Consider the following 27,236-nt stretch of genomic DNA (forward strand, 5'->3'; position numbering starts at 1 on the left):
GATTGTAAATAAAGGGTACCGATCTCTGCACATGGTTATGAGGGTGTTTAGGGGTTGTAATAAGGATGTAAAGGAGAGTGCATATAAGTCTCTGGTAAGACCCCAACTAGAGTATGGTTCCAGTGTATGGGACCCTCACCAGGATTACCTGATTCAAGAACTGGAAAAAATCCAAAGAAAAGCAGGTCGATTTGTTCTGGGTGATTTCCGACAAAAGAGTAGCGTTACAAAAATGTTGCAATGTTTGGGTTGGGAAGAATTGAGAGAAAGAAGAAGAGCTGCTCGACTAAGTGGTATGTTCCGAGCTGTAAGCGGAGAGATGGCGTGGAATGACATTAGTAGACGAATAGGTTTGAATGGCGTTTATAAAAGTAGGAAAGATCACAATATGAAGATAAAGTTGGAATTCAAGAGGACAAACTGGGGCAAATATTCATTTATAGGAAGGGGAGTTAGGGATTGGAATAACTTACCAAGGGAGATGTTCAATAAATTTTCAATTTCTTTGAAATCATTTCGGAAAAGGCTAGGAAAGCAACAGATAGGGAATCTGCCACCTGGGCGACTGCCCTAAATGCAGATCGATCAGTATTGATTGATTGATTTCCTTTTTAGTTGCAGTTTTTATATTTTAACTTTTTGAGTGTAGCTATCATAATTCAATTTGGTCAATGTGAGTGAATTTACCTTGGAAGTCGAGTGTTCCTGCTTCAGCTTTTCACAAAACAGTTCTGTCATGGGGTCTGACATAATTATTACACACTTAAACTAATTATTTAAACGTAAATGAATCTTTTGTCACTATTGCACTACAATAAAGAGCCGAGTAATGATAACTGGCGACTGCCTGTTGTGTGCTGGGATAATCAAAACAAACAAAAGTTCCAATAATATAAGTACGAGTCCAAACAATTGGAATGTTTTAATAATCATAACAAAGATTTGGTGTGCAGGGTTACATTTTCAGAGCAGCATCTGCAAATCAAGTTTTACTAAACCACAGCAGGCATAGTTAACTCTTCATAGGAAAAAATTGTTCTGTTTGTTTTCAATCAACTGTTACTGATACTTTTAGCAAGAGTTGAATCTGCCTAGGGCAAGTCAATTCTTACTAAGAATCGACTTTCCCTGTAGCATACCGTATTTATGCGAATAATCCCCACACCCTAATTTTAGAAAGGCTCGTTTGAAAAAAAATGAAATGAACTAAATTCCTTCCATCGAAAGAGTAACATTGGTGTAAACAAATATTCCATACCACTCTGCGAGGTCCACGTGTTCATTACGCAAATATGAACATGTTAATTTACAGGTATAGTTGCTTTGCCTGAGAGTGCCCGACGCCCTTAAAACATCTTGGCTTATCGAACTTTCCTATGACGAAGGGAGGAAATATTTCGCTTCCGTCTGTATTGTAATACAGTACAGTGACCCCATCTCCTTTAAAACCATAAGCCCGTCTGGGCTCGGCAGTAAAAAATAAAAAGTAAATTCAGATTCATCGGAATTAGCAATATTGTTCAGCAAGTACGAATTGATTATATTTATGAGCCACGCTTTTTGCCTACTGTTGGCATCGCCAGTCTTTGTGAATTATGCTTCTCCACACACTGCCTGCACGTGATATTGTGGCGTTCCTTAAAACGCTGAATACAGAATACTTTTTTTTTTTTAAATGTAAAGGCAGTTTATAATTACAAGTCAATAGTTTTCTGTTTAAATATGACATATGAGGACAGTTTTATTCCGTCTGCGGTTACACAAAGCATAACTTTACACCCAACATCAAAATGAGCCAGGATTGTGTTGTCAACCTTGACGCAAATAAAACTCACACCCCAATCTCGTGCCTCAATTTGTTTAAAAAAGTATACGGGGATTAATCACGTAAATATAGTATATAACATAAAACTACAATGCCACATATAAAATAATGTAGAAAGGATAATTATGTTAGAGGGAGATTAGGTAGTACATTTTCAGAATTCAATGCATTAATAAATGAATATTTAATCAAACCAGTTCAAAATAAGGCCCATATTTCTTCTTTATCTGTGCTACAATCCATATTTTGAGCCACATCAATGTTGCACATGTTGACACTGCCAGTACTAATGTTTGAGTCACTTAAATTATTAGCGCTGTCGTCGGTATTCTATATTTGGTTGGACCTGCAATCTATTCATTCAGCTTGCACTATTACATTCATTTCCCACTTTTTGTTAAAAATCAATCCAAGGTTTTAAAACATTTCATTGTTTGAAATGCAGATGCCGAGACATGACGATCACTATGTTAATTAAAACATGCGGCCGAATAAGGGTCTATGTTACATTTTTATCCATGATGATTATTTGGCAGAGTAAGGTCCATAGACACGTTTCCACAAGTTAAGTTAGAGAATTAGGTTGTGCAGAATAAGGGTCTACATGCGCTCTTGCTTACCGGCAGGCATACTGAAGCTCTCTGATCTTTTCAAGCTCATAACTCGAAACACACCGGGTGTAACATAGACACTTATTTGGTCGCACACTTCAATTACACTACAACTGTTAGCAATTGCTGAGCCCGAGTACAACTCGGTACTGACTGGTCTGGCTGATAATGTGGCTTAGAAGGGTTACAACCTAACAATGATTACCCAACAGGTAGCCGGTCGGGCGTTTATTGCTCCAAGCCTGCAACAATAGCTAGACAGGAAACAACTTCACCTGCAATATCCCCATTCCTCTTCAGTTCGAGATAAACAGCATAATATTAGATTATGTCACTTGAGTGAATGTGTCTGAGCGTAAATTATATATTCAATTGCTATCTAAAAAAAAAGTGCCCTGGTACCATCAGGTCTGAAATACACCACTGCCTCAGAAACTGAAGAACATTGAATATACTTATAGTTATGAATTTCGTTGGGTTCTGTATTAAAGTGGGATTACAGTAAATTAAAATTCTTTCAAGGTCCACCTATTCAATACAATGACATTTTATTGTGATTGAATCACATGTCAAATGGTACTAGTTTCAGCATCTATGTGCCATCATCAGCCTTAAGAACAAATTAAACAATTATAAACATATGCCTAAAACATCTAAAACACATTTTAACACATTCTAAAATACATTTCTGTAATCATACATGAGATAAGTTAAAATTAGTTACAATTGATTGCTGTAATGTTAAATTCTTAAAATACCGGCAATTCGTTATATAGTCAAGTCTGTGTACATCTGGGATAAGTGAATTTGTGCTGTTTTATGCTGTCTATATGGGTGACACTCATTCACTTGATACTAGGTGGTTCCAGGGAAGTTTAAAAACTCTGGGCTTTGAATTTTGTCTTCTAGTTCTGAGGTATCTGACGAGACAAACTTATTAAGAAATTCAGGGATTTCCTTGCAATTTGCAAAAAAACGTTGAAGGCACTTCCCTGCACTCAGCCACCTTACATGGTTGTACACAGCAAGTCTCCATATTCTGCATCAATTTCCAGCAGAAACTGTCTGAATTTTCTATGCAAAAGGGCTCGATTTCCACCTCTTAACATAATAATAATTGTAACCACAAGTTCAAAAACTTCCGTTTTCATAATTGATTTCTCACACAACGCTCCCTGGTGAATGGGACATGTTATGCCATTTTCTTTTGGCCATGCTGTCTGTCCTGTCTTCACCCCTGTCATTGCTGGCGCTCCGTCTGTCACAATGGCTGAACATTTACTGAAGCCTCCAACTCTGTCAACAGTTCTTTTAACATCATCATAAATGCCCTTCCCTTTTGTTGTTCCTTGAAGAGAGCAGACATCAAATAGCCCCTCTTTACTACTGAAGTCTTTGAAGATGGTGCGTAAAAATATTAGTAGATGACTGACATCTGACTGATCAGTGCTTTCATCAAGGCATAGTGAGAAATATGTGCTTTCCTTAACCAATATAATGAGCGCTTTTTCTGCTTGTTCTCCCATGTCAGTGACGCTTCTCTGTACTGTTTGGTTGGAAAGTGGCACTGATTCAAATTTCTCATCCATTTTAGCATCTCCAAAAGCCTTTGCCATTTCCATAGTGCACTTTTTAACAAGACTGCCTTAAGTGAAGGGTATTTTTGCCTTTGCAAATTCAAGCGACACTGCATAGCAGGCGTACAGAGAATACGACTGATTTTGTAAGACTTTACCAAACATACCTGTTTGCTGTTTTGATTTCTTTTGAAGTCTGCAACCAGTGCGTGTCAAGCTTTTTCCTTATATGCTGCATACTTTTTCTCGTGCATTGTCGAGTAATCTCGTTTAACATTGTACTCCTTCGGCACAGACACTATTTGCATGCAAATCAAACACTGAAGCTTCCCACTGTTGTTAGTAATTAAATAATCACTCTCCCAGCTTTCCTTGTAAATTCTGTTTTCACTTTCTTTTTTGCGTTTCACTGAGTCTCCGCTCATTTTCTATTCAGGTAAAAAACTTAAGCACTTTACACTCAACACTAAACAAAGCCTCCAAAATGGACAGTACGGTCACTTGTGAAACTTCACTACACGTCAAGCAATCTATTAGTTTCATGGTCCGTATTGATAGTTCAAGTACAAGTATGAAGGATGAGTTCTCCACCTAATCAATACTTTATTTTACATAGTGTCAATATTATTTACATAAAAAGACAGTACTGGTTTCGACCTGTAAACAGGTCGTCTTCAGCTGCTAGAGAACCTACTTAATAGCAACTGTACAGAATAAATACCATAATACTAAAATTAAAATTAAACAAGGATGCCATTAAATAAACATGATACCACTATTCAAAAATTACTTAATGTTAAGATATATACATATGGTACAGTTTTGGGGTTACTAAAACTCTTATTCTAATGAACACGATGTCCCCGCATATTTGTGGCCCAACAATGCACTTTGAATAACCATTGGACATAGTACTGGCATTTAACATTAGATATTTGAGCCTGACACCAGTATGTCAATGATTCTTCAATGATTGTATCGAATTTCAACCTCAGCAAATAGAACTTTTGTAATATGTAGTAATCATGGGGCCAGTGTAAAACCCTTCAACCCCAAAACCATATGTATATATCTTAATGTTAAGTATTTTTTTTAGAATAGTGGCACTCACTAACATATTTTTCAGCAGTGATATAGACACACTAAGCTATGTGTCCGTGAACTGATTGCTGAACCTCTTATTCTAAGGAACACGACGCCCCCGCATATTTTCGGCACAACAATGCACTTAAAACATCTCATAAACCGTTGGACATAGGTTCTCTAGCGGCTGAAGATGACCTATTTACAGGTCGAAACTGGTACTGTCTTTTTATGTAAATAATATTGACACTATGTAAAATGAAGTATTGATTAGGTGGAGAACTCATCCTTCATACTTGTACGTCAAGCAAACGCGACCGAGTGTGTGGAGACGGGAGGAATAGCCAGCAAGTCTTGCCAGGCAAGTCTATTGCTGCGTGAGTGAAGGGGATGGAGGTCAGTGGAAGGGCCCACGTCCGCTCTTGCTGCATCCTGCCTTGTGCGATACGGCGCATCGCTCGTAGAATGGCTGACTTAATTCTTTATCAACTTCGTTTGCTCATTTTTTTCTGTATCCTTTTCAGACCAGCCATTTGCTGTTATGAGTGTCTTTTATACATTTCATTAACAATAGAGATTAGAGTTCAGTTTCTGTGGAGTTGAGACCGGTTTCACATGAAAGTGAAGATTCTTTATATCTATCAAGTAGGCAGTGCATTTCTATGAAAACATTTTTAGACCGGTTGGAAATTATGAAACAGTTGAATGTTGCCAAATAGCTTAATATGATAATAGTGGAAACTCCTGCGAGAAACTGGCGACACCGTTTCTCCGTGCCATCTAGCGGTTCGAGAGGCTAACTACTCTTGCTGCTGCTGTCAGCTGTGTATGCCAGAAGTGTCTTATTTGTTACTTCAGATAGTTTTGTGCTTATTATGTATCACGATTTTGGAAATGGTAGGAAGAGGAGCTATTTGTGCTATGTATGGGTGTTTCAATTACAGAAGACAAAGTGATCACAAGTCATTTTACAGATTTCCTAACAACAAAGTGCTGTGAGTATTAGCCTGTTTACGTGTCTGTATTTTTTTTTTCTATTTATGAGAGCATACTTTCTTTAAAGTATTGTTATGATTAAACCTATGCATTTAATCGATTTTCAGGTGTACTCGGTGGATTGCGAAGAGCAGAAGAGCAGATTTAGAAGAAATTATGAGGACCAAAGGACAAGAACATTTAAATAAAAGCTATGTAGTGCGCTCAGACCACTTCTCAGAAAAGGATTTCAGAAACAAAAATCGCTTGAGCCAAGGGTAGGTATATAATATTATATTTTCTTCTGGTTTTGCGTATGAACTTGCTTGAAGTACAAACATTGCATTTTTCCATCATTATAACTTTTATCACTAGTAAATACCTGATTATTAAATCTTTATGTTTGTTACAGAATCTGGCCAGGTGCAGTGCCATCACTGTTATGCCACAATGTCAAACAGACAAACTTGAGGAGTAGCCCAAAGAAAAGGAAATGAGAGCATGAATCTACCCCAGAAATTTCAGATGAGTTACCGGTACCAACAGAAAGTGCAGTCCAGGAAGATGATAAAGTGCCCGCAGAAGAAAGACTGAGTAAATGCTGTTCAAACTTAATGTTGAAATATAGGAATTCTCAGTAGTTGCTATCCAAGTACAGATCAGTGAATAAAAGTTTGAGAAGAAAATTGTGTGTGCTGCAGAAAAATCAGTCAAAGTGTAACTGTGAGAAAACTGTTGTGAATAACAGTGTTGCTCAGAACTTTATAAATTTTCAACTAAATCAAGGGAACCGTAAAGCTCAGGGTCGAAAATATTCGAGTACTGACAAAAGTTTTGCCTTAGCTTTACATTATTGTTCACCAAAGTCATACAAGTTCATGCAAAAACATTTTTCTTTGTCAAGTACCAGGTCATTAAGAAGACAAAATGCTCAAGTGGAACCTGGAGTAAATAAAATGGTTCTAAGCTTGCTGGAAATAAAAACTAAGAAAATGAGAAGGGAGGAGAGGGTTATTGCACTGGTATTTGATAAAATTTCCATCAAGTCATCACTGTCATATGATCCTCAGAAGGATCAGCTGGTGGGCTATGAAGATTTTGGTGTTGATACTCCTGTACAGCCAATCACAGCTTCCATACGCCAACAATTTAACCAGGCTATGGTATTCATGATTAAAGGTTTGTACCTCAATTACAAACAAATAATTGGGTACCGGTACTTCCTAACAAACAATGCTATGGCAGGACACTACATCAAAGAGCTGGTGCTATTTATTGTCAGTCAACTTCAGGCAATAGGGTTAGTCCCTAAAGCAGTTATGTGTGATCAAGGGAGTAATAATATGAATGTAAGGAAACTGTTAGGTGTTACTGCAGAGAAGCCATTCAATGAGGTAAATGATGAGAAAATTTATTTTTTTCATGATCCACCTCTCTTAATTAAGTCAGTGAGAAACAATCTGAAAAAGTATGACTTTTTTTCTAGTGGTAAAATATGTAGTTAAAAGGACTCAAAAATGATTCCAAGGTTAGCCCTAAAGTTAACAAAGAAATGTATCACACTTCCCCCCTTTTCAAATATGAGGGTATGTTTAGCCACCAGGGTCCTCAGCCATTCTGTAGTTTCTGGAATGCTAGTTCATGTGTCATTCAATTCTTTGCAATCAAGTGCTGCAAACACTGCAGAGTTTATAAAAATGTGTGATACTTTGTATGATATTTTTAATTCTTCAAGTCTCAGTAGCCCCAAAGAGTACAGGAGACCCTTAAGCATTGACTCAGGGCATATGAAAAAGCTGGATGAAATTTGTGATTGTCTAAAACAACTCAAAACAACTCTCTCTATTCAGGAGTGGATAGACAATATTTCTGCACTGAAACTATTGTGGTCTGAATTATATAGTGATTATGGTTTTCATTATTTGCTAACAAGGAGCCTCACACAGGACTGCATTGAAAACATTTTTTTCCATCATCAGAGCAAGAGGAGGTAACAATGTAACCCCAGATGCAACCATATCTCGCAGTGCCATAAGGAGTGTTATGATAAATCAATTGCTCTGTGCTTCTGATGGCAGCAATTGTGAATCTGATGTTGCAGACTTTCTACTGACTCATAATGATGTGATGAAGAGCAATTTTGATGCTAATGTCACTCAACAGTGTGAGTTAAGTGATAAGGTAACTGATTATGACCATGATATAATACAGGAAAATGCAGACCATTATGTCATGGGCTGGGCATCTAGCAAATTTCCCCATGCTGAGTGTAGGGATGTATTGTCATCTTATGATAATGATTATAGCATGGGAAACTTGCACATAGAAATGAAAAAGTATGACAATTCTAAAATGATGTTTCCGAATATTTGTGAGGCAAAGTTAGGTACTAAAATATCAAGAACATTTGAAGATAGTTTTTGTAAGTTTTTGTTAGAAAACACAGATGGGATTAGAAGAAAATTAACTGACAGGTTTTTGTCATTGAATGATTGTAGTGTAGGCATATGTAACAGCTGTGTAAAATTACTGACTGACAAGTATTTCAAAGCCCTTATAAAGGCATATGTGAATAGAACCAATGACTCAACAGTGAAAAATATTGCCTGTAAAAATACCAAGTTTAAAAAGATATTGCATATGTGATTTTGCTCTTGAAGACTGTAGGCCCTAGTCATAACATGAAGATCTAATGTTTTAATTTGATAATGCATTTGTTTTATTCTTATCACTGGTTCATTCAGATCAACATCAACCTTTTTCCTTCCCTATATTATGTTACAAAAATAACGCAAACGTCTTAAAATCTGTATTTTGTTGGGTTGGAAGTCAAAATGTGTAGCGTTTGAATAGCGCGTTATGTTAGTGTTCCCTGCGAGCCGCTAGATGGCAGCACTACGTGCTATTGCCGATGCTCTGCGTGCTAAGTGAGGAGAGTTTCCACTATTATCATATTAAGCTATTTGATGTTGCGCATCGTGTATGTCTGCACGACAATTCAAACGTTTTTATGTCATCATTAAGATATGTATGACAATATTCAAATGTAAGTTATTAAAAAACATTCTCAAATGTTTAAATATTGATTTTATATTAATTGTGGCAAGATATACATGCAAGTGAAAACTATATCCATACAAAAATATATGCTCTTGCAAGAATGAGGGTTTTACATTTGTTAAAATAAAATAATATATTCAGATCAAGTGAATACTTAAAAACAGGAAATAATATTAAATAGTGAATTAGTTCTGACTTGGGATAATTTTTTGAATGAGCTATGAAACCCTTTTTGGTACATTTTCTTCAAATTTCTTAAAAAATATGTATAATTTTTCTAAAGCTCTCGCAGGCCGCACAATATGGCTTCGCGGGCCACCGTTTGGAAACCGTTGGGGTGTACCATTCAGATTCTTCCCCATCATACCACTTTTTTCTTACATGCACGTAACACTGCCTTTTTCCATTCCGTAGTTCAGTTCACCTTGAATTAACACTGAATGGCCAATTTGTGATTTTCTCAAATTAACCCCCTTTTAGCAGATGCAAATTTACCTGTCACCTTGAAACTTAAAAGACATCTCTTTTCCATTCAAACTTTGGAACATTGTCATCTTTTCAAATAGATGTTTATTCCCATAGGGAACCTGAAATATTTGTCCCGGAGTAAATGATAATGAGACGAAGTCTCTCAGTGCATTGGCACTGTTGGTGGCTCCAAGTAGCCTACGCAGTGGCCTCCACAGTATGCACTAGTCATGCGTCTTGGTAGGTGTGCTAGGTACCAACTGATGAGCCCAACTTATCACATGGGGGAGAAATACTGGCAACCAGGAATGAGTTAGCTGGAAAATTTATAATGTCAAATAACGGATCATTTATATTGGTATTGCCATCTTTACCAAAGTGGAACACTTTCCCATACTGAATTCCTCTGTCTTTTTTCTAGTTCTTTCAGATGTAATTTCATTAACATAAGTGCCCATCCTTTCCTTTTACTTATGATAAATATTTAGTTCACTATTCAAAATTCAAAGCCATTAATCCCGTATCCACCATAAGCCAGCTGTCCGGAACCAGCGATTGCTCTGCCCTCTCGTGGCAGTAGAGTCGACTGTTATTACTAAACATAATCGTTCTCAGATGGCCGTATTTGCAACTAACCCCAATTGTCTACGCATAAAAGAAGCCAGTCACAGGCTAAGTTTGCAGCTAACTCTTTACTCCCCATGTAAACATTGGTAAAGAACACATTCAGCACACAAAAATAATATTTTCAATATTTTGGGGAATTGAAAATTGTTTAAGCTAAGTGGATAACTCAGATAAAGCTACTTATTTTAATTTACAATAAGTTCTAAAGTATCAAGCATAGGCACTGTATCAATATGGACAAAGATCTTGAGAATGTAAATATTTGCTGTAGAATATGTATTTTTTTCAAGGATGGTTACACTCTCAGTGCTACAAAACAGAGATTTTAAAATTAAATTGTAAAGTAAACTTCCTGTTTCAGTGTAACTCTTTACCATGGGCGCCCGCAAGGGGGGGGGGGGGGGCGGGCGTGCCCCCCCCCCCTGGAATTCTAAAGATGTTGATGTTCTATTGTTTAATATCATACCAGATTATTTCATAAACTGAAATTACTGACAGTCATCTAGCATATGTTATAACTGGAAGTTTCTGTAAACAGTTTAATGTTGCTGACGTTATATTGGTTTTTATATTCAAGAAAATTGTTAATGTGCCTCCCCCCCCCCCCCCCCCCCCCCTGGAAAAGATCCTGCAGGCGCCCATGCTCTTTATTGATCTCATTGTTGTATTGTATTATAATTATTATTGATGGTGTCATGCAGTTGCACTCCATTTTTTATTTATCTAACAATAAAGTTCAAAATGTAAATTAAAATGCTTTCATATTATTGTAGTAATAACTTAATGCCTAATGACTTGTGTTTGCTAGTCAGCAGTTTTAAGGATATGGAAGCAAAGCTGAATGATTTCAAAACCAAAGCATCAGAGGTGGGATTGAAGATCAATGGAAATAAAATCGAGAAGATGTGCTATAATAACCCAAATAAGGCACTATTATTTTTAGGAAACCAAGAGAACGAACAAGTCAAGCAGTTCTGCTACCTGAGAAGTATGGTCACCACTGACCGTGGAACTGTAGAGGATATAGGAAATAGAATAAATAAGGCTAAAGGAGCATTTGCAGTGCTGAGACCAATCTGGAAATCAAGGGAACTTAACACCTATACCAAACTACTCATCTTCTTTTTCTTTTTTTTTTGCAAGCTGCTTTACATTACACCTACACAGATAGATCTTATGGCGACGATGGGACAGGAAAGGGCTAGGAGTGGGAAAGAAGTGTCCATGGCCTTAATTAAGCTACAGCCCCAGCATTTGCCTGGTGTGAAAATGGGGAACCACGGAAAACCATCTTCAGGGCTGCCGACAGTGGAGTTCGAACCCACTATCTCCCGAATACCGGATACTGGCCGCACTTAAGCGACTGCAGCTATCGAGCTCGGTCTACGCATCTTGTCAAGTCAGTACTGCTCTGTGGGTGTGAAACTTGGAAGACTAACAAACAACTGAGTAGCAGACTCCAAACATATGGTGGCCACAAGTAATCTCCAATCAAGAGCTGTGGAGAAGAACCCATCAAACACACATTGACATTGAGATGCATCATGGGAAATGGAAGTGGATTGGACATACATTACAGTGAGATAAAGACAACATAGCAAGATAAGCCCTGGAATGGAATCCACAAGGTAGCTGGAGAAGAGGCAGACCAAGGAACACATGGAGGAGGAGTGTAATAGCGGAAGGGATGGAGAAAGGAGGGAAGACCTGGTTCGAGATCAGGATGATGGCGCAGAATGGAGTCCGGTGGCTGAAGTTCATTGATGCCCTGTGTTCCACTTAGGAGATACAGGAAATAAGTCAAGTAAGTCAAGATAACACTCCAAGTCATAAAGCAGGCTATGTAAGCCAATGATTTAAGGATAATAATATTCTGCTTCTGGACTAGCCTGCCCATAGTCCTGATCGAAACCCAATAGAACACCTGTGGGTTGAGTTAGAACAGCAACTTTATTCCAGACCCCACTGTCCAACATGTACATGCTCTCTGGCTATGGCTCTTTGGAAAGAATGGGATGCCATTACTATGAATGTTCCGACACCTGGTGGAAAGTCTCCCCAACAGAGTCAGAGCTGTGATAAGGCAAAAGGCAGACCAACTCATATTAATGGCAACTGCTGAAGAATATGTTACCAGCAAACTCTGTCTTCAGTTTGAAGTAGGTGTGTGGATACTTTTGATCAGATAATGTACATCATGGTGCATTTTCTGTATATGTTTGTGCATTCCTAAAAATGTTCAGGATCATAACACCTCTTCCCAATGAGAGGGCAAAGTCGCCTGCCAAATGACCAGCATTTCTCATTAGCTGAACTTAAGAAGAAGAGGTACTAGAGGACTGGGATAAAATTATCCTTGAAGCTAAAAAATTAAATCATTTCCTTTCAAGTACAGGAAATTTGTCACATAATTTCATGAATAGGTATTAAAGATTATACTGATTGATTTTTCTTGAAACAGGCCAAACCACCAATCAAAATTAAATGGTGAAGAATGTCAAACATTGATTACCAGACACAAATATGTGAATGTAAAGCATACTTATTCAGGATCTTGGGAATCATGTTCTGTTCAAAAATCTTGCTCAATAGGTTTATGATAGGTCTCTTCAGATTGCACCAGCCAGTTTTCCTTGCCTTATAGAGAATTTTATGATTCTTTGTCTCTGGAGGTCAGTAGGAACAATGGGAATGATAATAACTAGGTTTTGGAAGTTCATGACCTAAAGAAGAATAAAATACGCAGGGAAATATGCCATAAAACCTATGTAAATATGACCAAAAAAAGTAAAAGTGATAGGTAGTACATATAAGAGTATTACTAATATTAACCACCTCAAGTACCAAAAAGTGATTAGTAATAATTAGGACTCAGAAGTTGAGGAATAATCTTTTTTTTCTCAAGTGTTTGAGGACGAAGCCCAAGATAATATATCGTCGCTCTTACGCCAAAACCATGAATATGACAATACTCTTCCTATCCACTATTTCTCTTAAGACTGGTCACAACTCCCAGCCACATATTGATATACAGTCCTTCAGATCAATTTTCGTTGAGTTCATTTTCCTATTTTAAAGTGTAAAGGAAAATGAACCTTACTGTACTGCACTGATAGAATGTATGTTTGCAAGACATATTTACCCACTCCTAGAGTATGATGTATTTAAGGTTCATGGCCAACTGTGGTAACGTTTTTGAATTCCGTTTTCTGTAACCCTAGTGTGGTTAAGCCAAATATGATTCCAGTTATATTAATTTCAATTTCTTTCTCCAGGATGTCCACTGCAAATTTGCTGAATTCATTGTGGGTGGAAAAATTATTTCATTCTAAATTCTGCAAGAACTATTTTTAACAAACACAGAATTCTTTTTTTAAATTACGTTGATCTAAATATATACAATGTCTGTAAGAAAAAGTGTTTCACTCATATTTTTTTGCACTGTACATGCATAACACCAGAATTTTTCATTTTTAAACATTATTTTCCTTCTTTAAATATACAATTAGAAAATAAAATTATGAATTAATTGGGATTGCATTTTTACATGTTTTTTGCCAGTTTTCAGGTCCTTTATTGGATAATAGGTGTTCAACTTCTGAGTGCTAGTAATAACACAGCAGGCAGGTTAAACCATGCAGACCAACAGTACATTAAACTTTCAATACACATTCACATAAAATCGCTTTACCGACACTACCTTAACTTCAAACGCTTTGCCAAAGAGAATTATTCCATCAGTAGGCCTACTGAAGATCTCTTCATCGAACTCTTTCACATAATTCCTTAATTTTACATCTTCATCTTCATTGCACTTCACATTAGGTATGATAGGATTGACTGTAATACTAGAAGTGTGACCAATCTGTTGAAATTCGTTGGTGCTGAAAGGGGAAGAGGGCTGTAATATTGGACCCATCATGGATGAACTGAGCGAGAGAAATCATGGAATTTCCTTGTTTGCTAATTGCTTCTCAGCTAAATATATCTACTAAAGTTACATCCTCCTCAATGGGACATCCTCAGAATCAGGTCTTCTGAACCTGCTATCTATCTCTTGCAGGAAAAGAAATAAAAGTATGTCTACTACGGTATTTGAAAATACTGTATTCGAAATTTGACGTAGATGACATGCACCTTGTTAAAAAGTGATGCCTCAATTTAAGCAAAAATGCTTAAAATATAACCAGATATGACCTTATATAATTAAAATAAGCAAAATACGACCAAACCAATGAAAACGGCCAAAATATGCATTTATAAGCAACATAAAATTGTTCAAATGATATCAACGACCCATCATTCAAGCGTATTTTCCAGATTTCTGGTAAAATAAGGTCAGGAAAGAAATATGACTTTTCCTTAATATCCGAACCTTAATAATAACGATCCATGTGTCGATGATGACAACATCAGTGGATGTGAAGATTGAGTAAAGTGTTATCAAACTTCAAGTTTATGTTAACATTGAAATGAATATTATTTGTTCATTAAAATGATAACTGTGACTTATTGTGATAACAATCTAATAATATTACAAGTGATAAGCTTTAACAGCTTCATTTCAAGTAATACTAATCCCGTATTGACTATAATCAATCAATGAATATTCAAGATAAACTTAAATATTATAATTAAGCGGTCCACCTATTCAATTCGAAGATCTTATTTTAAAGGTCAAACATTTTAAGGTGTCTTTCCAATTTTAATATTTATTTCTGATATATTAATGTTAATTTATTATTAGCTGATGATGTCCCTTAGGGGACAAAACATTTACTAGATATAATAAATTACATATTGTATTGAATAGGCGGACCGCTTAATTATAATATTTATCTTGAATATTCATTGATTGATTAACAATCTAATAATGACAAACATGTTCTTGATTGTATGTTATTACAATATTATAAATTATACCAGATATTTTCACAATAAAATACTGCAGATTATTGTAGAATTTGGAGATTTCAGGCAAATATGTCATTTATCCAAACACTACATCTCTTTCATCATCCATATTATGTTAATAGCAAGTTGCAGATAATCCAACGCCTAAGAAGAGCGTTAATAAAAATTAGCAACACTTAATCCCAATAAATGTCAATGCTGTGAAGTTTATTCCAGTTTCCCAAAAAACAATATTTTGGCAATTAATTGATGTTCTTGTTAAGAATCCTGTAATTATCCCCCAGTTTAAGAAAGAAATTTGCCAAAACTTCTCCAATTACTGGGGAATAACTCTCCTTTCTCATGGGCTCAAAATTCTTGAGAATATCTTGGAGAGCAGATTGTGAGTCATCTTGTAGCCACAGTTAGAAATAAGTTAAGGTATAACATGGTGAGAAAGGAAGGAGGGGGTTGATACATCATTATTAGACCAGGTCATTATATCCAGATTGAGGTGGTTCAGGCAGGTGATGAGGATGCAGATATGGCAGAAAAACGGATGGTCGGAAGACCAAGAATCCACTAGATTCACATCGTAAAAATGGACATTGCAACTGGAGAAAGAATACTACAGGACATCATGAACAACAGAATGTATCTCAATAAGACAAAGTGATAAGAGGCTCGCCAACATTACCCACCAAAATGGAACTGTAAAATGATGATGATGAATACTATTTGCTTTTAATCTATTCTAATCACTAACGTTTAAACAGGTGCCAGGATGTTGTAATTTTGTCCTGTGCAGTTATTAATTTTGTATAAGCCAATAACACATCATACTTAAACGCCCTCAAATGCCATCGACATCTTTTGGGAACAAATTGCCATTGACTGACTGACTGTTTCACAGACATTAGTTTGAAAAAAAAACTGAGTTAGGAAAATTTAAATCACAGAGAAAATTTTTTGCATGTGAACTAAAGAAAGTTTATTTGAATACTTTAAATTACACTAGTATCCAAAAGTAAAGTATAATCACTAAACGAGGCCATACCGCCTGACAGGAATGTCAGATGGATTGCTGAACAAATGGAAGCTGAATCACACACCATATGTCACACAACTTGTCAAAAAAAAAACATTGCCAGAAAGGTTCTGATAGCTAAGGTACAACTTTGACAACAACTAACAAAACTTGGCAATGTCTTCCTCAACAAAATATGCTGTTGATCGAGTGTATGGTTACCCCTAACGGCCACACATGCTTCACAGCGATGTGGCATGCTCTCTATCAGATGGTCCAAGAGCTCTTGTGGCAGTCGATCCCATTCCTCCGAAAGGGCAATGAGAAGGTCTTGGAGGGTCTTTGGTGGAGGCTGACGGGATGCAAGTCGCCTCCCCAATGTATCCCAGGCATGTTCTATAGGATTCAGATCCGCAGATCTCGCTGACCAGTCCATGCGATGAATGTCTTCCCCAGCCAGAAATTCATCCACCAGAGCAGCGCGGTGCGGTCGGGCATTATCGACCATTAAGAGGAAGTCTGGACCAACGCACCTCTGAAGAGTCGGACATGTGGTCTCAGTACTTCATCCCTGTATCTCCGAGTGTTAACAGTGTTCCTCGGACCACCGATGAAGATGTGCAGGTCCGTACGGCCATTCAACATGATGCCACTCCACACCATGATGCCACCACCACCATATGGGTCCTGTTCCACGATGTTCCTGTGGTTGTATCGGCTTCCTGGTTCTCTCCAGATTAATGTGCGACTGGAATCGTTCTGCAAACTGAAGTGGGATTCATCTGTGAAGAGCACATGCCTCCATTCATTCATGGTCCAGTTTCAATGTTGACAGCTCCACAGTAAACGGGCCCATCTCTGTGCTGGAGTGAGCGGGACGCACACCACTGGACGTTGGGCAAACAGCCCTGCTGTTCTGAGCCTCCAGTACACTGTTTGCCGGGAAACAGCAACCCCTGAGATGGCTGCAAGCACCGCCGACAATTGTCTTGCAGATGCACTCTGATTTCGTGAGGCGGTTAAGGCCAGATATAGGTCCTGCTGTTGGGTTGCTGGTACTAGCCTGATTATTTTCACCAAGTTGGTTAATCCTCTCCGTATTGACTTATATTCAACTTTCTATAGAACACTTTCCCAACTTGTTAATACTTTACATATTTTATTATACTTAATTACCGTACAGGTTTCGAGAGCTAAATACTCTCTTCTTCAGTGGTGCCAAAACATCAATAATCTTTGGAATCTTTGGACTTGGTACATTGGTACATATATATACTTATCAACAGAACAATTACAGTATATACAAATCTTGAAATTGTTAAAATATTTCTTTGTGTTTCAACTTACTAACTATGTCATTTATTACAGACTTTAAATTAGAAATTTTCAAATCATAAATGAATAAAATCTATTCAATTAGTCACTATATGCTTAAAGTAAATACAAAATTTTAATATTCCACCTTCTCAATACTGAAAAATCATTTGATGTTTTACAAAAACATTACAATGATATTAATAGGTATTAGTTTCGGTCCACTGTGGACCATCATCAGCCTAGCCAAATTACAACAGTAATAATAATGTCGTGTGGCTATTTCTAGCCGAGTGCAGCCCTTTTGAGGCAGACCCTCCGATGAGGGTGGGCGGCATCTGCCGTGTGTAGGTAACTGCGTGTTATTGTGGTGGAGGATAGTGTTATGTGTGGTGTGTGAGTTGCAGGAATGTTGGGGACAGCACAAACACCCAGCCCCCGGGCCATTGGAATTAACCAATCAAGGTTAAAATCCCCGACCCGGCCGGGAATCGAACCCGGGACCCTCTGAACCGAAGGCCAGTACGCTGACCATTCGGCCAACGAGTCGGACATTACAACAGTAAAAGACATAGTGATAAAATAAAGTAAAATAATGTGGAGAAATGAGAGAGGATCTAGCAGGATGGGATGGTGGTGGAATGACAGACAAAAGTGAAAAACCGTATATGCGAATTATGATAAAAGTAACAGAAGTATTCACATTGACAAGTAAAATCTTTGTGAAGTCATGTAAAAACTCTTGAGATAGTCTTTGGTTGACAGTTACTCCTGTGTTGCACAATTAAAATTTATAACTAAGTATATGCTTCTAGAAAGTTCTAGATGTGAGTTCCACTTTAGCGTAGAGGGAAAAGTTGTCCGATGAGACCAGCATAAGATTAAAAGTTGACAAAGTTGGACATGTTCTATGGTGGAATGAAAAGCTTGCTATGTTAAACAGAAGTAGTCTCAGTTCAGTCGGAACCCCAATGAACCTGGGGAAAGAAGTTAGTATTAACGCGAGTAATCAAATAGAGAACGAGCGAGGCACCGGAAAATATAAACGATGACTCACCTTGCGCTGCGTGGAACAAACTTGCTGTATTGAATGCAACTTGCGGAGCGAGCGTAGCGTGGAGTAGATCAGCGGGAGAGGGGGTAGGTGAATACGGAGTGGAGGAATGACGTAAGTGGTGGAAGGTGGGAGGGATGGGAAAGGTTCAAGGCGGGGTGGACGGGAGAGGAAGTGATGGTGTTTGTATTGGCGGGGGACCCTTAATTGACTTAAAGAAAGAGTTTTGAACGACCGATTTGTTTTTTTCTGTAATAAGTAATGAAGTCAAATAAAATATTGGGTTTCTCAGTTATTTCGTTAAGATTGTAGTTGGCATTAAAGTATTGATCCAAATGAATGTAAAAGTTCTCGATTATATTGAGTAGAGGTCCTTTCTTAGCTATTTCAAGAATGTCCATGTCTGTTTCGATATTCGTGAATTTGTGGTTATAGTCGACCATGTGTTGGCCGATAGCTGAGAATTTATTATATCTGACTGCATTGAAATGTTCCAAATATCTAATGTTGAAGCTCCTGCCGGTTTGCCCCACATAAGAAATATTAGAACATGTATTACATTTAATCCTGTAGACGCCTGATTTTGTGTACCTATTTATTTTATTAATATGTGATGTGTCATGTAAGATTTGTGTGTTGTTGTTGTTGGTTTTAAAGGCTATTTTCATACCTTTTTCCTCTCCGTATTGCCTTATATTCAACTTTCTAGAGAACACTTTCCCAATTTGTTAATACTGTTAATATCATTGTAATGTTTTTGTAAAACCAAATGGTTTTTCAGTATTGAGAAGGTGGAATATTAAAATTTTGTATTTACTTTAAGCATAATCTTAACTCAATACGGAACCTAACAGTGAAGTTTATTACTTTGAATGATGACGCTAACCAAGCTAAACACAAAGCCTTTCAATATCTAGGCATTAAGTTGAAAATAGCCAAATTAGGCAAAGACATAGATTTCCTCAAACAGTGTATTCGGTTTGATTTAACGCCAAATTTCTTAAGACACAACAAAAAGAAGCATCGTATCACGTCACAAACTTCCAAAACTCAAACTAAGACTAATAAAATTTGGTTGAAAGATGAAATCAAGTTTCTTTATAGGAAAAAATCATTCCTTAATCTCAAACTATACGAGTCTCACCTTGCGGCAACAAAATTGTTATCTAAAGCGCGTTGGACAATCTTCTTCCAATCAGTTGAAGATAAATTATTTATAGACTTAACCAAGAAACAAGATACTTTGGATAATAAATTGGAGAAATTAAAGAGATCCAAATCGCACGATTATCAAATTAGACGCAATAGTAGACCAGCAGACGATTGTAACCATTTTCATCCACCCATAATCAACCTATCCAATACTCCCCTAAATCCAAATGAAGAAGGAATTTTAGCCAAGACCCAAACATAACTGGCCCGATTTGAACACAACCAATTCAATTATTACAATGATAACAGAATTGGAATTAGCTATCTCTAAAACACCTTTAGACACACAAGATGAATTAAGATATGACATCAAAAAGAAAATAACATCCTTTTTCGCAATAATTCACCTAATTTTCCCGCCAATTCTAATAATAGGAATGTACAAACGGATTTGAAGCTCCTACACACCCTAAATAAAAAAAATTAAGGACAACGACCTAATTGTGACCAAGGCCGATAAAGGCAACACGACCGTAATCATCGATAAGAATGAATATATCAATAAAACATCAGACTTCTTTAAAGATAGTTCCTTTTCCATAATTAAAAAAAAATCCTTAAACAAACCTTAAAAAACTCCTCCTTCCTACTCACTGAACATGTAAAAAGCCAGCTTATAAGTATGAACCCTGGGCTTCCTACGACTAGAGCTCTTCCAAAATTTCATAAGGCAGGTGCTCCCATTCGTCCAATCATCAATGTTAGACCGAGCCCTTTGTATAAAACTGCACAATTTATTCAAAAGTTTCTAAGCAAAAATTACCGTTTTTCATACAACAAGTCGGTTAGAAATACCTTTGAATTAATAGACAAACTTAATAAATTTAACATGCAACCTCACTACTCACTTCACTCCTTTGATATCGTAACCATGTACCCAAGCATTCCAATTTCTAAATTAATTCCCATCATCAAAAGTAACTTACACAAAAACAGTCATTTGAGTAAATTGGAAATTCAAGATTTCATTACATTGTTCAAATTAGTCGTAAACAACAACTTTTTTACGTTTAATGGTACCATCTATCAACAAAACTGTCTGGCAATGGGTTCACCTGCATCAGGCATTCTCGCAGAAATCTATTTGGACTTTCTCAAGAATACTAAAATCAACAATAAATTCGACAATATCCTCCTTTGGGCTAGGTATGTCGACGATGTCCTAGTAGTTATTAACGAGAATTTGGAAGATACTCACACCACACTTCAAATACCGGTACTTAATAACATCGATCCTCATATTAAATTCACATTGGAGTCGGAAGTAGATCAAAAAATCAATTTTCTGGATCTTACCATCACTAGACAACAGGAATCTTTAACCTACAAGATCTACAGAAAGCCCACCCAATCGGCCGTCACAATCCGACAAGATTCAGCTCACCCCCTCCCCCACAAAAAAGCAACCTATAACAGTCTTGTACATAGAGCATTCAGCGTTCCTATGAATAAAAAAGATCTTCATACCGAATTGAATACTATCCGCTACATTGCCAGATTCAATGGCTTCAATAGCCATTTCATAGAAAATATCATTAACAAACATAAATTTTTCCCCAAGACCACACTTAAAAAAGAACCACCTAAACATGACTCTTTTTCCATTTTCACTTATGTCAATGGAATTCACAAGATCACCAATGTTTTAAAGAAAAAAGGTATGAAAATAGCCTTTAAAACCAACAACAACAACAACAACAACACACAAATCTTACATAACACATCACACATTAATAAAATAAATAGGTACACAAAATCAGGCATCTACAGGATTAAATGTAATACATGTTCTAATATTTCTTATGTGGGGCAAACCGACAGGAGCTTCAACATTAGATATTTGGAACATTTCAATGCAGTCAGATATAATAAATTCTCAGCTATCGGCCAACACATGGTCGACTATAACCACATGAAGTTTATTTTATGTAATTATAACCACAAATTCACGAATATCGAAACAGACATGGACATTCTCGAAATAGCTAAGAAAGGACCTCTACTCAATATAATCGAGAACTTTTACATTCATTTGGATCAATACTTTAATGCCAACTACAATCTTAACGAAATAACTGGGAAGCCTAATATTTTATTTGACCTTTTCATTACTTATTACAGAAAAAACAAATCGGTCGTTCAAAACTCTTTCTTTAAGTCAATTAAGGGTCCCTCGCCAATACAAACACCATCACTTCCTCTCCCGTCCACCCCGCCTTGAACCTTTCCCATCCCTCCCACCTTCCACCACTTACGTCATTCCTCCCCTCCATATTCACCTACCCCCTCTCCCGCTGATCTACTCCGCGCTACGCTCGCTCCGTAAGTTACATTCAGTACAGCAAGTTTGTTCCACGCAGCACAAGGTGAGTCATCGTTTATATTTTCCGGTGCCTTGCTCGTTCTCTATTTGATTACTACCGGGCGAGTTGGCCATGCGCGTAGAGGCGCGTGGCTGTGAGCTTGCATCCGGGAGATAGTAGGTTCGAATCCCACTATCGGCAGCCCTGAAGATGGTTTTCCATGGTTTCCCATTTTCACACCAGGCAAATGCTGGGGCTGTACCTTAATTAAGGCCATGGCCGCTTCCTCCCAACTCCTAGGCCTTTCCTATCCCATCGTCGCCATAAGACCTATCTGTGTCGGTGTGACATAAAACCCCTAGTAAAAAAAATATATTTGATTACTCGCGTTAATACTAACTTCTTTCCCCAGGTTCATTGGGGTTCCGATTGAACTGAGACTACTTCTGTTTAACACAGCAAGCTTTTCATTCCACCATAGAACATGTCCAACTTTGTCAACTTTTAATCTTATGCTGGTCTCATCGGACAACTTTTCCCTCTACGCCAAATTGGAACTCACATCTAGAACTTTCTAGAAGCATATACTTAGTTATAAATTTTAATTGTGCAACACAGGAGTAACTGTCAACCAAAGACTATCTCATCAAGAGTTTTTACGTGACTTCACAAAGATTTTACTTGTCACTGTGAATACTTCTGTTACTTTTATCATAATTCGCATATACGGTTTTTCACTTTTGTCTGTCATTCCACCACCATCCCATCCTTCTAGATCCTCTCTCATTTCTCCACATTATTTTACTTTATTTTATCACTATGTCTTTTACTGTTGTAATTTGTCTAGGCTGATGATGGTCCACAGTGGACCGAAACTAATACCTATTAATATCATTGTAATGTTTTTGTAAAACATCAAATGATTTTTCAGTATTGAGAAGGTGGAATATTAAAATTTTGTATTTACTTTAAGCATAGTTTTAACTCAATACAGAACCTAATTACTTTGAATAGTCACTATATGCTAACATTTTAAATCTGCTCTGCTTTTGGAACATGTTCTTATTTTCATCTAAAAAAGAAATAAAATGTTTCTTTGCATCTAAATTTACATTTACATTATCATTTAATAAAACACTTGAAATAGAATAAGTTTCGATTCGTAAGTAAATAAATAAATAAATAACATCTATTAAGTTAGTCACTATGTTGAACTTTAAAAATATTTTCTGCTCTCTACTTGAAATTTTCTCCTTTCCTTAAGTCTGCTATATTTCTGAGACCTCTCATATAAATTGGAAATTTCCTCTTCTTAAACCCGTCTGACCATGCTAGCCATTTTAACCGTCCAATTCTTCAGTCTCAACTAAATTTATTCATAAATTCAAATGACATAACACTGGTCTGAACGAAACAATATGCCTGGAAAAAGTTCTGTTCCTTACAGAATGCCAGTAATCCATGGAACATTGTGTATAAAATGTGTCGGAAGCCCAGAGACTTCAATAGGATACTGACCTCGATAAAAACAGAAAACGGTTTCACCAACTCTACACTGGAAACAGCAAATGTTTTGATGGACTATTTTTTCTCGGTAGAAGACAATGACAATGAATTTCAAAAGATTGTATTCAATTTTGCTGCTAATTCACCAGATACTGAAGATGACCTTGTGTTCACGAATAAGGAGGTGGACCGAATTATCTCTAACTTGAACGACCAAAAAGCTCTTGGACTAGATGGAATTTCAGCCAATATTGTTAAACATATTCATTACTGTCTTCTGTCTCTTTTTATAATTCTTTTTTATAAGTGCCTCAAGTTATGTTTCTTTCCCACCTGCTGGAAGAAAACTGTAGTCAAAGTGAGTCCTAAACAAAATGCTAAAAATGTATTTGCCGTCAATGCATTCCGACCATTATGTCTGTTGGCTTTGCTTGGAAAATTTTTAGAAAAGCTGTTAATTGATCGTATTATGTATTTTCTTCGTGCAAACAATTATTTGAGTGATAGACAATTTGGATTTTCTCCACCACAAAGATCTACAGAAGACTCAGTAACATATGTTGTAGATTGGGCTAAGGAAATCTTCTTACATCAGCAAGTTGGCGTACTGGTATCTCTGGACATTTCTGGTGCATTTGATAATGCATGGTGGTGCTAGATTCTTCATCAACTAAAAATTAAAGCCTGTCCAAAGAATTTATATAAATTAACACAGAGTTATTTTAGTAATCGCAGTGTGCAGTTAACAGTAGGTACCAGAACAATAACTAGGACTCTTGTTAAGGGATGTCCTCAAGGTACAGTATGCAGTCCAGGTTTCTGGACTATACTATATGATGATTTACTGCAACAACCTCTTCCACAAAATTATAATATTATAGCTTATGCTGATGATGCTCTTCTCTTGGTTAAGGCTAATACTGTGAAGGAATTGAATATTTCAACAAATTCTTCTTTAGAAATCATATATAAGTGGGGATGTGATAACAAATTACAATTTAATCTTAACAAAACTACTGCAGTGTTAATAACAAGAAAAAGTAAAGTGAAGAAACCAAAGAGCAGATTGAACTCAAAACAATTAACATTTTCAGACAATATCTTACTTGGGAGTCATAATAGATAGTAAATTAACATTTCGAGCTCATTTTCAGTGCTTAGCTGAAAATGCTGGTAAATTCTTGCAAGGATTATCTATTGCTTGTAAACCATCTTGGGGTCTGAATTCAGATATCTTACGCATAATACATCATGGATCGTTTGAGCCAATGATATTGTATTGTGCTTCAACATATCAAAATGTCCTGGAGAAGAAATGGGTTCAATGTAAATTTGCACAAATTCAAAAAGAATTTATACTCAGAATAATACGAGGTTATAGAACAATATCCACTGATGTTGCTCTTATTATAGCTGGTATAGAACCTTTGCATCTGAAAGCCATAGCCAAAGCTGAATTAACTAACATTAAGAAAGGAAGACAATGCAATAAGGTAATACAAGAATATGATATTGAGCAAAAAGTAAATATCCTTGAATGTGGTCATCCAGCATATCATTATAATTATGTTATTACTGAATGTTTTCTCTCACATGAGGTACAAGTTTACACAGATGGCTCAAGAACACCCAAAGAGGATTGTACTAATCCAGTAGGAAGTGCCTTTGTTGTGTACAAAGATGAAGCAGAAATATATTTTAAGACTATAAAACTTTCCTCCCAGTGTTCTATTTTTCAAGCAGAACTTCTTGCTATAAAATATGCAGTTCAGTGGATAAAAGAAAGAAAGTTTAGTGCATGTATACATAGTGAGTCGCAAGCAGCTCTGAAATCTGTAAGTAACAAATATAATTTAATTTCTTTGGCATGTAGTATTAGAATAGATCTTTCACAGTATGGAAGACATATCTGTTTTAAGTGGGTTAAAGAGCATGAAGGTCTATTAGGTAATGAAAGAGCAGATGAGCTTGCTAAACTTGCAGCATTTAGTGACAATGAAACTGTGTACAAAAGAACCCCTATATCAAAAGTGAAACATGAATTATATAAATTCACAATCAGTGAATGGTCAAAGCTGTGGAACTCAAATAATAAGGGTGAAGTTACAAGAACAATCTTTTTTCCCACGGTACAGCGCCGTTTGGACTGCAGTTTATTGAAACCAAACTTCACCAGCACTCAGTTTTTTTCGGGTCATGGAAAATTAAAATTTTATTTACATAAATTCAAAATTAGTAGTAATAACAGTTGTGTTTGTGGAGATGAAGAAACTGCAACTCATCTTATTTTTGATTGTCCATTCTTCAGCAAAGCTAGATGTATTTTGGAACAACACTTAAATTGTTGTACAGTAATGTTAGTCAAACCTATTTTTAGGATATTTCACAAGATCTGTTTGAAAGAAGTTTTTAAGTTTATGCTGTTTATTTTAGAAAAAATTAAAGATAGTTTTACTTTTCTCTCAGTTTAATTAATTGTATGTGTAATCAATCACTTTAAAATTTTTGTATTATATGTTTGTAATATTTAAGGAAACTAGTTATAACCTACAGCCCTAATATGCTAGACAAAGTAGGGCTTTTTTCATGGATAATAAATAAATAAACCAAACAATATGTCCTTGCTTGCTGTCAATGACCTTACAGGGCGAGCTGCTACTATGCTGCCGGTTACGTAATGACTAGAGACGAGAATTACAGGCACTAAAAACAGTTACAATAGGCAGGCATATAGGCTCTTAAATTAGCTAAAATAGGAATGTAAATAGGCACTAACATGTAAAATAGGCAACAAAATAGGTATGAAAAAAATACTTATAATAACACACTCAATTACTATAAAAGAAATTTACAACAAGGAACTTTTCAATGCTTTCCAGTAACAATCTTGTTCTCCTGTCGGGCAGACTGTTTTCTACTGAGAGAAAGATCTCTCAACATCACAGGAAGTGATTGGACAAAACTTCAATGAAGCCACTTCATCTGGTTTTCGTTCAACTGCTTCATCTACCTCACCTCGTAGCACCCTGACTACTTTTACCGTCGCTTTCCATCATGGATTCTGCTGCAGGACTCTTACGGAACATTTTCTAACAGCGGCTACCTTAACAGAGGTTCGGTTAAAACTTCTCCGGACTTCTCCTACAACCCTAAATGACACCACCAGGGGAGAGCCACTTGTCTCCTACTCGGTGACTGCTCCTGGCAGCTTGTTGAAGTTTGAAGATGCTCCAGTTTATGCAGGGGGATATTAGCTCCCACCATTGCAGTGCACAGGTCAATAGAAAATTGTTGTTGGTTGCTGTTTACAGTGGACAGGTAGAAAAGCTGCGATGACAACACTTTCTGTACTCGTGTCAAATGCTTCGCAGTAATTCTATGCTGATCTATGTGGTATCTTTACACATTTGATCTGATAAATAATAAAATTGACTTAAATTACAATGTTCCTATATCTTAAATTTCTACAGGTAGGCTAATTGGCAATAATGCTTAGTATAATCATGCATTTGTTTCATACAAAAAGAAAAAGACTATTAGAGGTGATGTTTCTAGAAGTACAAAACTTTAAAGTAGGAACAAGAGAATTCGTAATTTACATGGAAATATGTCCTCAAAAATGTTCAGTGATAATCTGGCAGTTTCCTGTTGAGTTCACCGGGTGAAAAAATAATAAAAATGACGTGAAACGATACCTGAGT

General features: G+C 36.6%; 1 protein-coding gene across 1 annotated transcript in view; it reads left to right on the plus strand.

Annotated features, from left to right (window-relative positions):
* The first annotated feature begins 225 nt into the window (after nt 1–225).
* LOC137501180 (putative serine protease F56F10.1) overlaps nt 226–27,236 on the plus strand; it is a 519,998-nt gene continuing 492,987 nt past the window's right edge. The window contains exon 1 of the mRNA XM_068228040.1: nt 226–293. Coding sequence (XP_068084141.1) covers nt 241–293 — 53 coding nt within the window. The 5' untranslated portion in view covers nt 226–240. The remainder of the gene's footprint in view (nt 294–27,236) is intronic.

The sequence above is a fragment of the Anabrus simplex genome, chromosome 6 (genome assembly GCF_040414725.1).
Source record: "Anabrus simplex isolate iqAnaSimp1 chromosome 6, ASM4041472v1, whole genome shotgun sequence".
NCBI classification, from domain to species: domain Eukaryota; kingdom Metazoa; phylum Arthropoda; class Insecta; order Orthoptera; family Tettigoniidae; genus Anabrus; species Anabrus simplex.